This window comes from Arachis ipaensis, chromosome B04, assembly GCF_000816755.2.
Source record: "Arachis ipaensis cultivar K30076 chromosome B04, Araip1.1, whole genome shotgun sequence".
Lineage (NCBI taxonomy): Eukaryota > Viridiplantae > Streptophyta > Magnoliopsida > Fabales > Fabaceae > Arachis > Arachis ipaensis.
The window spans coordinates 44,133,016-44,145,099 of record NC_029788.2 but is presented as its reverse complement, the minus strand read 5'-3'; the positions used below and the strand labels follow the sequence as shown (position 1 = coordinate 44,145,099).

Sequence of the window (12,084 nt, the reverse complement as noted above, 5' to 3'; positions counted from 1 at the left end):
ATTAAGATTTCATCTAATTTTACAATTATTGAGTTATTTTATATATTTAAATTGTAAAGTTGGTAGTTGTGAAATAATAAGGATTTTAAAAAGCAATGAAGCTGGAAACATCAAGATGGTTACAGGGATGAAACGTAATGCGGAGACTAGGGAGGAGGTGGAGGAAGGTCAGATTGAGAAAGAAGGGTCAGTAGAGAGAAATGTTGACTGGGGTGAGGGTGCCAACCCATCAAAGGCACCCATGGGGCTATGAAGTTGATAATGTGGAACTGTCGGGGTTTGGGGAAACTCCTGACAATTCACAATATCAAAGGGATGCAAAACTCTCATTCCCCCGAGGTGGTGTTCTTATGTGAGACAAAGAACCAATCCTCGCTAGTAGAAAGACAGCTAAAAAGTGTGGGTCTCACGGAGGTATATTGTGTTAATCCTAATGGCACGGCAGGAGGCTTGGCTCTGGCATGGAGGGAAGAAGTGAAGGTGAAGGTGAATAGCAGTGCCGAATTTTATATATCCTTCTCAATTGAAGATCAATAGAGAAAAATCACATGGGAGATGTTAGGGGTTCACCTCCACAGTACTGACCAGCTGAGAGATACTCAATATGAGGCCTTGCTGGAGATTATTAGACAGCTCAGAGAAATATATGTTGTCATTGGTGATTTTAATGCCATATTATCATCAGATGAAAAGGAGGGAGGAAAGAAGAAATCATTTCAATCCATTCAGAAGTTTCAAAACTTTATGAATCATGGATGCCTGGTGGATATGGGGTATCTAGGGGAGAAATTTACATGGTGGAATCAGAGTTGTCAAGAGAGAGTAATCAGAGAAAGACTATATAGAGCTTTTTTGTCTCTAAAACTGAGGGAAGAATATTCGTGGGCTACACTCACACACTTGGATGATATTGGTTCAGACCATTGCCCTCTGCTATTAAACTCAAATTCAGCAACCATCAAGAGTAAAAGGAGGTTCAAATTTCAAGAGAGATGGTGTGGGGAGGAAATGACAGATTCAATAGTTAAGGAGGTGTGGCAAACAAGCTTCTCCAGCTCACCAATATTCCAATTGTTTTAGAAACTAAAGCGCTACAGATCTAAAATAGTTAAATGGCAAGCTTCGGGGGTAGGAAATTCTAGAAAAGAAATGGAGAAGATTGTGACTAAACTATCGGCGTTGAAGGAAGATCCCAGCTCTGCTAATAAAATAGAGATCTTACAGCTGGAGGAAGAGTTGAGTAATGCATGTATTATGGAGGAAAGGTTCTGGAGGGAGAAAGCTAGAATTGATTGGCTTAAATGGGAAGATCAAAACACAAAATTTTTTCACTCCAAGAGTCAAGTTAGAAACAGGAGAAATAAGATATGGAGGTTAGAGGATGAGAATGGAGAGTGGTGTACTACAAAAATAATTGGGGCGAGAGCGCAAAGATACTTTGAAGAGTTGTTTACAACAGGGAATCCTCAAGATCCTTCCCATGTGCTGGCTGGGTTGAGAAAGAAGGTCTCCTCTGAGACTAATCAGCACCTTACTAAACCGATTAGTGAAGGAAAAATTAAGAGGGCAGTTTTTTCTATTAACCCAGGGGCTGCCCCGGGAGATGATGGATTTCCGGCAAAATTTTTTCAATTTTATTGGAGAATCATCGGAGGGGATGTATGCAGGACAGTTAAGAGCTTCTTTGGTGGAGGAAGAATACTAAAGAGCTTCAACCATACTCACATTTGTCTAACTCCAAAAACTCCAAATGCAGAAAATATGTCGTAGATCCGACCCATCAGCCTAAGCACCGTATTTTATAAAATTATTTCCAAGGTACTTGTCTATCGCTTGCAGCCTCTTATGAATAAAATAATTAGTGACAATCAGAGTGCATTTATTAGAGGAAGACTTATTAGTGATAATATTCTTGTGCCTCATGAATGCATGTATTTCTTAAAGAATAAATCATTTGGGGGCACTAATCTAGCTCTAAAGGTGGATATGAGCAAAGTCTATGATCGAGTGGAATGGAGTTTTGTGTGGTTCGTAATGAAAAAACTTGGTTTTTGTCAGAGGTGGATAGAATGGGTAAAGGAATGTGTCACTACTATTTCTTATTCTGTTATTGTGGAAAATTCTCCTATTGGTTTCTTTAAACCAAGTAGAGGGCTCCGGCAAGGAGATCCCCTCTCACCCTACCTTTTTCTATTGTGCGCAGAAGGTCTATCATTTCTGCTCCACAAATGAGAACAGGATAACATATTTCAGGGGCTTCGGCTGAACAGTAGATGTCCATCCATCAACCACATTTTATTCGCTGATGACTCTTTACTATTCTGTAAAGCAACTCCACATAATTGCGCTAATTTGATTAATGTTATTCAACAGTATGGCTCCCTAAGCGGTCATATTATCAATTTCAGTAAGTCTGCAGTATTTTTCAGTAAGAATACACCTCATGCTATTAAGGAAGAAATCGCTACTTTTCTTAGAGTCCCTAATATTGGTGCACAAGACAAATATTTGGGTCTCCCATCTATTGTTAACAGATCTAAAAGTCAGACATTTACTTATGTAAAGGATAAGGTGTCGAAGAAGCTACAAGGTTGGAAGCGTCAACTATTGTCAACAAGTGGAAGAAAAATTTTAATCAAAGCTGTGGGGTGTGCTATACCTATCCATACTCTAAATTGTTTCAAACTGCCCGAATCACTATTAGATGATATTCACAAAATGATGATGCAATTCTGGTAGGGTCAAAAACAGAATGAAAAAAAACTCCAATGGATCAGCTGGGATACAATGAGCAGAATTAAAGAGGAAGGCAGTATGGGGTTTAAAGATCTCAAAGCGTTTAATCTGGCGATGCTGGCAAAATAGGGATGGAGACTAATGACTAAACCAAATTCTCTGTTTTATAAAGTCTTCAAAAGCAAATATTTTAGACTTACCTCTTTTTTAGGAGCGAAACCAGGGTACTGGAACAGGGTACCAAATGGAAAGTCACGACATAGGGTATAGTAAAATTCAAAGAAGAACCATGGTTTGGTAACTTACCTCCCTTTCGAGTACAGGAAGAAGACTGTAGTGATGGAAATCTGATCTGGCTAAGACAACTATTCAATGAGATAGGGGGTTGGAATACACAGCTCATTCATAGTAAGTTCAGTCCCAACATAGCACAACAAATCTGCCAAATAGACATTGAAGAAGGTGAAGATTCAGTCATGTGGATAAAGTATGATTCAGGTCAGTACAATGTTAGAACGGGATATGAAGTAGCTTACAAGTTTTTTCATAAGCCTATGGAAGATCTTCATGTTAGATTTCAAAGTAGACAACTATGAAGGAGCATCTGGGAGGTTCAATGCCAACCAAAAATCAAGGCATTTCTGGAAATTTGCTCACGAAGGGCTAGCCGTGAAGACAAATCTTCATAAGAGGATACCTCAGATTCCCAATTTATGCCCGCGATGTTCTTCACTGCCAGAAACGCACCTCCATGCTCTGATTTTCTGTTCGGGAGTTGTGCAAGTCTGGAATCAATCACCAGTAACAAGTGTGATTCCCAGAGATCCGACTATGGAACCATGGGAGTGGTGGTGTCAGTTGATGGAAGCAGTGAGAAGAAGAAGAGACTCAAAAGAAAAAATCAGTTAAGTAAGTTACCTTCTATGGCAGATCTGGTTGTCCAGGAACGCTCTCATTTTTTAAAATTGCAGAGTTGAGATTGGAAAAATTCTGTCCCAAGCTCTGATATTTGCGGAAGAATTTGGGTGACTTGGGAGGCATAGCAACTGAAACTAAAGAGGAGAGAATAACTTATCCTTTTTGTTTTAATCCCTACTGCTTTAGCTTGCTATTATTGTTTCTGGGAATTCCCAAAATTTTTATTATTGTATATGCTTATCCCTGTTTGTGTGGATATTGTAATTAAATTATTTAATTGCAATAAAAGTATTATCTTTGAAAAAAAAATAATAAGAATTTTTATATGATTTGGACTAAATAATTAATATTTTAAAATAATGATACTACTATTTTAGAAAATAAAGAAATTAAGTATATTATTTCTAATTTTTGGATTTGAACATTTTATTAAAAATAATTTATAAAATTGATGATTAAATAGTATTTCTATATATTATTATTGTTGAATTAGAATTTATTTCTAATTACTATATTATCCTTATTTTTATTTGAAATTACAAAATTACCCATAACTCTAAATCTAACCTAACACCCCCACACACTCACCAAACCCTAACCACCCTCAAACCAAACCCAAGCAGCAGCAGCTGCTGCCCCACACCCTCAACTCTCATTCAACAAGCACACACAGCAAATGCACACACTCAACGCAGAGATGGAGAGGAAGAAGGGAGAGCTTGGAATCGGAGAGGAAGGGGGGCCGCACTCTACCAGCTCCGCCCGCGCTGTCGCGCCTCCCGTCACGATCGGATTCGTCGTCGCCGTTTGTGGAGCCGCGAGGAGCATCGCCGTTGGAGCCACGCCGATCGTCGCTGCCCAGTCGTCGTTCTGCCTTCCACCAAGCCCGCTCCGCCGCTGACGTCACCGAACAGGGGAGATCGGCCACCACGAGGAGTTGCCGCCGTCTTTGATCTCGACGCCGCCATGGAAGGGTGGAGGAGTCACCATCGTTGGAGAAAGGAAAAGCCAGAGGAGGAACCGTTCCTCTACCGCCGCTGTAGCCGGAATCTCTGGCCGCTGCTGTCGTTGATGTTGGAACTCGTCACCGGCACCGCCTCCGTCGGAATTGCCACCGTCAAGAAAGGGTTCAGGCCGCCACGGGTGTCGCTGCCGGAGAAGGGAGCTGCGTCTCTGTGATTCTGGCCGCCGGAAAATGCTACTGCCGTCGCTGGAAAATCCTGCCGGTAAGGGTCTTGTCATTAGCCTCTGTCCTTCTGAATTTCGAGAATGCTATAGTCAGTGCATGTTGGTTTCAGTTGTCGCGATCGGAATTCGTCGCCGCTGCCGCTTGAGGTGGCTTCTAGGCTGCCGCCGAACTGGCTCGGAGACCGCCGCTGTTTAGGTTCAGCCGTTCCTTTCTCGTTTCGATAAGCGTTTTCGATTTGAAAGCCCTTTAGATTATTGTTCTGATAATTTTAGGCTGAGGTGTTGTGGCGTTATCAGTCGTAGGGTTGTGTATCGACGCTTGCGTAACGTGCTCGGAGTTCGCGGCTGCTTCGTTTCGCCAGTTTAGTAAGTATTTATGTTTCGGAAAGCCTCGTGTTAGTATTCTGTTGTGTTTGGTTAATGAGTATGAGTTTTGATAACGTGGGATCGAGTCCTGATTATTGTATATTGTGATTAGTGTTGCTATGGTTATTGCGAAAGTGGCTTGGAGCCGAGGTTTTGGTTGCCGGTGATTTCGAGTTGAGGCAAAAAGGACTCAGTGAGGCGTTTGGGCTATGGTTTTGCGTTTTGAGGTAGGGGCCTTTATACAAACTAATTTATTTTAAATTGGAAATTGTTATAAATAGATATGATGTGCAGAATGCATTTCTGGTGATTAAGTAAGTCTTATGAATTGTCTGATTTGTATTGGATGAATATGATTGCCTGTTTGATTGAGATAATATTTGATTTTGTCCAAAATGGAGGTCTCTGGTTGTTTTGAATTGAAAGGATTTTAGTAATTAAAGTCTGAATTTTCTTACTGGAAACTGATTTGGTCTTGAATCCCTTGGAAAAAGAGTTGAGGATTAGTTTGGTTGGGACCCAAAACGGGTGGCAAAGTCTAGGTTTTAGGGGGAGATGTTGGCAAAATTTCTATAAAATCCGAGATTTTGAATGAAACGTTATTTTTGAAAATAATGAATTATGTTTGAATTAAATGTTTGGTAAATAAATTATGTTTGAACTTACCTTCTTAAGAAAACTATATATTTTGGATGAAATTTATTTAAGAAAGGAATTATGTTTTAAAGTCAATTTAAATATGAAAATTCTCATGTTTTAGGATTTGATTTGAGTAAACAAATTGGAGGAATTTTAGTGGATTTAAAAAGAAACTGAATTTCGATTGACTGATTTCACTTTACGACGTTTTAGGAAAAGTCTGAAGTACCCTTTGAAATCTTGATTTTAGAAAAACTAAAACAATTTTTGAACCCTTTGGAAACACTTCAGATTTTGGAATGAAACTGAAATTGGTTTTTGGACTCAAATGATTTGGTTTTGGGCTTAACTTCTACTTTATTTACTCAAATCAAAAAGCTAAAGTTTTAGAGATTTTCGATGAACTTAAGGAAATGAGTTAGGTTATTCTCCCCTGAAGTCTTGAGACTCCGTTGAGGAATTTTATGACCAAACCTTGATTTAGAAATGAATGATTTTGAGTCTTTGAAAAGAGATTTTGAATTTGGCCTGATTTTGAGATTGTTTGGAAGTTCTGGAATGTGGAAAGTGGCTCTGTTTTGAAAAGTGATTTTTGGCAAGATGTGAATTGAATATGTTTGTTATTCAAAAGTAAATGGGCCAAGAATGAATTTGAAATAAGTTGTTGAGCCTGATTGATTGTGGATATCATCAAGATTGATGAGTTATTACTTGGTAGGCATAAGGGTTGGGTCCGTCCCGCTTATGCTGAGATGAGATTGTTGATAAGTCGCTTGCGCCTGGCAAGGACGGTGGTTAATCCCGCTTGTCGAGAGCGTGGCGCCCGTGTAAGGACGGTGGTTAATCCCGCTTACGGTGGAGGCAAGGACGGTGGTTTAATCCCGCTTGCGTGTTCCGGGCAAAGACGGTGGTTTAATCCCGCTTGTCTATGGGACCTATATATAAGGACGGTGGTTGGATCCCGCTTATCTTAGTCGGGTTTGGCAACATAACCGACAATGTAATATCACAGCCAGTAGGGCAGATATTCATCATTTGCATTTATGTGACATTGTTTGGGTGTGCATATTGTAATTGGTTTACCTATGTGAATACTTATGTTAACTGCTAACTGCTAACTGCTATAATTGTTGTAATTATTATTGATTGTGTTTGAACTACATTATTTGTGATTGTGCTTGACTTGGTTGGTTTGTGATGAATTGGTCGATGATTGAGTTGTTTGGGCCAGGGGCCGTGTTGGATTGGATGGGCTTGAGGCCGTGATTGGTATATTGAGTTCTAGTTCTGTATAAAGTATCTGACCAGTTCAGCATAGACTTAATGAACCTATGCTTGGAACGGGAAGATCATTTATACCGCGTAGGTAACTGCTTTCATGGTTGTGGTCTAGAAAAGTATGAAAAATCAAACTCTTACAGCATAGACTTAATTGAACCTATGTTTGGGACATATTGGTAATTCATACTGTCTAAAAAAAACTTTTCAGATTTTTACAAGAAAGGAAAAAGATTTTGTTTTAAAATATTTGAGAAATTTATCGAGTCTTCAAAAAGGGATTTTTTGGATTTCGAATGTGTACCCAAGGTTTTTGGAAAGACTCATAAGACGAGCAATTATCACTGTACTCTCAAAATAATTTTATTTTACGTATCTTGTTATAGCAATTTATGTAATCCTATAGTGAGAACAAGCGAGTACGACGTTCTCACTCCCCTACCGATTATTCCTTTTCAGGATATGAATGACGAAGCTTCAGAAGAGTTATGTTCATTTTCTGTTTATTCAGTATTTTTGTATTATCTTAGCTATTATTTTTCCGTCGCCTTTATCTTTATTAAGTTTGTAAGAGGGATAGGAAATTATGATATGTATGTTTGTAAGCTAGTGTTATATATATATATATATCTTAAGGTATTGTATCTGGTTTGTATGTAAATGTATGTTTATGTTTTCAACGAAAAAATGTTTTTGAAAGGTTATATGTTTTTAAGTTTTAAACAGGCTCCTATTTTAGTATTAAATATGTTTAGAGTTGTCGTAATATCCAAACTATCAGAATGGCGCAGCCGGAAGCGTAACATTTTGATAATGAGGGTGTTACATAGCCGCTACTTATGACAAACAAATACAAATAATGCTATCAAATAAGATCAGCAAAACAAAATTACCGATTAATTGATATTTTATTTAAATAATTATCTGTTTCTGTTGGATGTGTATAGTAAATCTTTTTCACCCATTTTTTGTGTTGCTAACTAATAGCATGCAAAACAAGATTTTTTTTTTTTTGTATCGCTAGACATTTCACATCTGGTAATATATCAATAAATATAAGATGAGAAGAACTAAATATAAGATATTCATTATTATCTAATAATATTTTTTAATCATAATAAATTACTAATAGCAGCATTTAAGTCATTCTACAAATAAAAGAAAGTAAGAAATGAAGGTAAAAGAAATAAAGAAGTAAATTTTTGGACGGTAGTATAAATAAATTCACTCACACTTGCTATATATATATCATTAGGATTTGTGACAGTCCGCCTAATGTCTAGACGACCTGAAGGATGGAACATACAATTTGTTTAATGTCTAAATGAACTGAGTAGTGCAAAATATAAGTGAATTGAGTAACATCTAATACAGTTTGCCTAGACATTAGACAAATTATAAAAAGTACATACATCATTAAACTATTTTAATTTTTTTAGAAAATAATAATTTTTTTTAATTTATTTTTGAAAAAAATCTAACATATTTTAACATAGTTGAATTTTTAAATATAAGATGTTTGCTATAATACTTAAAAGATTTCGTCTAATTACTAAAATAGATTGAATAATTGATTTTAAATTTAAAAATATAAAAATTAAAATATTTTAAATATTTTAAAATTATTATAAAAAATAATTTGAACAAAAATGAGGCACCAGTAAAAAATAATCATAAAATTAGGGCTGTCAAACGGACTAGTTCGGCCATTTAGGTCCGACTCATTAAATCTATAGGTTAAATGAGTTGGACCGTTTAAGTCCGCTTTTTTTGTGGGTCATAATTTTTCAACTCGGACCGTTTATGGTCAGCCCGTGGGTTAAACGAGTCAGCCCGTTTAGCTTTTTATTTTATTTTTTAAAAAATATTTTGACAAAAAAATTACTTTTAGGTCAAAAACTTTAAAAAATTAATATTTTTTATTTGATGGGTCGAATTTTTGGGTCGGATCGAAAAAAATATCGACTAAAAATACTACTTTTTTAAAAAGATATAAAAAAAATTAAACAGAGCACTCATTTAACTCGCAGACTAACCCGTTTAACCCGCCATTTTTTACGAGTTAATCGGATTCAGCCCATTTAACCCAAAATTTAAATGGACTTAATTTTAAGAACAAAGTCCGACCATTTAAATGGATAAATAGACTAGCCTTCATAAAATTGGCCTACACTACATACATGTGGTTAGAACTTAGAAAAAGGAAAGTAACTGATAACTATATATGGGTGAATGGGTCCCAGTTTACGAACGGAGAAACCGAGAAACGGAGAGAGAATGCAAGTTTGGAAAAGCGAGCCCCTGTGTATGAAAAATATCGTGGCTCCCAAATGTACGAAAATATCTTCCAAGTTGTAACCACACAATACGCAAGTACGCAAAAATATCTACCTGCTACATAGTTTCACGAACATTCCAGGAGCAATAATAGTAACCACTCGCTTTCCCGAATCACATTCCAAAAGCGTCTCTCGCTTCGGAGATATTTTTAAACCTTCTCCCGCAATCACTTCCCAACCAAACAAACCACTTTCTTCCGTTCGAGTAAATTTGGAAAGAAAATCTGTTGAGTTTGAAGTTGGATCAATAATAATGGAGAGTGGTGAGAGAGAATGTTACTACAGAATTCTTGGTGTGAGTTCTGATTCTTCGTTTCAAGAGATAAAGCGTGCTTACAGGAAGCTTGCTATGGTTGGTGTCCCTGCCTTTTGATTCTTAATTAATTAAGCTTTAATGGATTTTCGGAATGAGGTGCATGCTCATGCGTTTTCCTTTGTGTTTATTTTTTGGGTTGAATAATGCATAGAAATGGCATCCAGATAGGTGGACAAGAAATCCTTCTTTGCTAGGGGAAGCCAAGCGCAAGTTCCAACAAATTCAAGAAGCTTATTCAGGTAACCGGAGTTTTCAATCTTCATTCATATTGTTATTATTATTATTTAGAGCTTAATTTTGTTATATATTTATTCAATCAAATTTAGAGTTTCATATGCTGTGCCACCCTTGGATCTGAACCTTTCTGTCCCTGCAAGAAGGGACTTAGGTAGCTTATGTAATATCAGTTATGATACATATTTTCGTAGCAAAGACAGTTACTTAAAGAATATGAAACGCCATAGTTAATTTTTTGCAATATGAACCCTATATATTTGTACCTCAATTGTTGAAAGTTCTGGTTTTAAAGGTAAACATTCTTACTATTGTTGTTATGCATGCCTCTTGGAATTTATGCCTTTTAAGAGTTCTAGCTTCCTTTTGTTTTATTTAATTTTAATTATTTCCATTTTTTGGGTGTGTTTGGAGTGAATATGATCATTGAACCTTGGGTTTTTTTTGTTTTGTTGGTGCAGTATTGTCTGATCAAAAGAAAAGAACGATGTACGATGCTGGGTTGTATGATCCTGAGGAGGAAGAGGATGAGGTCAGTGGTTTCACAAATTCTATTTTCAAATGTGCTTCTTTCTTGTTGCACGTTATATTTAGGATAAGCTTATGGAACTAACTTTTAATTAGTCAATTAAAGGTTTAAGATTTGACGTTTATAATTTAAGATTTATGATTTAAAATTTAAGATAGAAAGGATAATTTAAAAAAGTTAGTTAATATCGACCGAAAAAAGTTGGCTTTTTAATTAAAACTCTTATAGTATATATATGTTACTGAAAGACTATTGTGCATGATCTTTGAATTTAGGGATTTTCTGAATTTGTGGAAGAAATGGTGTCCCTTATGGCCCAAGTGAGACAAGAGGTATGGTTCGAAACCACCTTCACTCATTCCTACCTTTTAATCGGGTTTAGAGTAGTTAAAGATTTAGAGAAAATGACAAATAGGTCCCTGACTTTTTGTTCCGCGGATATTTTTATCCCTAACCATTAAAAAATACTTTTAAATTTTTGACCTTCACAAAACTTGGACGGATCAGTCTCTGACGGAGGCATTTGAACGGATCAGTCCCTGACGGAGGCATTTGGACGGAGGGACTGATCCGTCTAAGTTTTGTGAAGGTCAAGGACTTAAAAGTATTTTTCAATGGTCAGGGACAAAAATGTCTGCGAGGCAAAAAGTTATGGACCTATTTATTCTTTTCTCAAAGATTTAAGCATAGAAAACAAGAGTTTAAGTATTAGGGTCGAGTCAAATCAAAGTTTAAAAGGTACGAAATGAGTGCCATGTTCACATTTGGTGGAAAGATTTAACACTTGTAATCATTCATACATGTGTTTTAGGAGAAGGAGTTTGGGCTTGAAGATTTGCAGTCCATGTTCATGGAAATGCTTGAAGGATTCGAGTCTCCTTCTACCATGTATTGCTCCATGCCTTCTTCGTCGATGTTCGAGTTTGATGAATCCCCGTGCGCGAAAAAGGAAGCCAAAAGGATGCGTTTGGATACAAGCATGATGGATAAAACAGGGTCACATTTTCAAGCACCAACTAGCCTTAACTTTGTATGAAATGAGGGGATGTTGCAATTAGTTCTTATTTGTTGAATTGTAGGTGTTGTTTCTCTTTTTAAAGATGGTAAATGACACCTTCTCCCTGAGGTAGAGGGGAAGAGGAAACTGTTATGGACTTGGTTAGAATTATGATTACCCGGATAAAGGGATTCAGTGATTTTTGTTTGTTCCTTTTGGGGTGATCTAGTGATGAGGATTGTCCGTTGTCCATTGAGCTTGAATTGAGGAAAGGGATCTTTGGTTCTTTACAATTTTGTAAGCTATGCTATATACTGTGAGAGAAAATTTTGTTTCAAACTTATGCATTTTACGGGAAAGTGTCTTGTTCAAAGAACTATGATTGGTTTATTGTCAAGATATTTTTGGGTCAAAATTTATGCAAAGAAAAACGTTTATCCGTTAAAAAAAAAAAAAAAACTCTTGCACGTTGTACAAAGTTAGTCATACATCATGCATCATGATTTTGTAATATATATAATTCTATCCAAACCTCCCACCTCCC

At 36.8% G+C, this 12,084-nt stretch overlaps 1 protein-coding gene across 1 annotated transcript; it reads left to right on the top strand.

Moving 5' to 3' along the window:
• LOC107639293 (chaperone protein DnaJ) lies at nucleotides 9,423-11,892 on the top strand. The gene is given in 6 exon segments (XM_021121138.1): nucleotides 9,423-9,816; nucleotides 9,932-10,019; nucleotides 10,476-10,546; nucleotides 10,819-10,875; nucleotides 11,355-11,573; nucleotides 11,575-11,892. Coding segments are annotated over 6 exon segments (561 nt in total). The 5' UTR covers nucleotides 9,423-9,717; the 3' UTR covers nucleotides 11,602-11,892.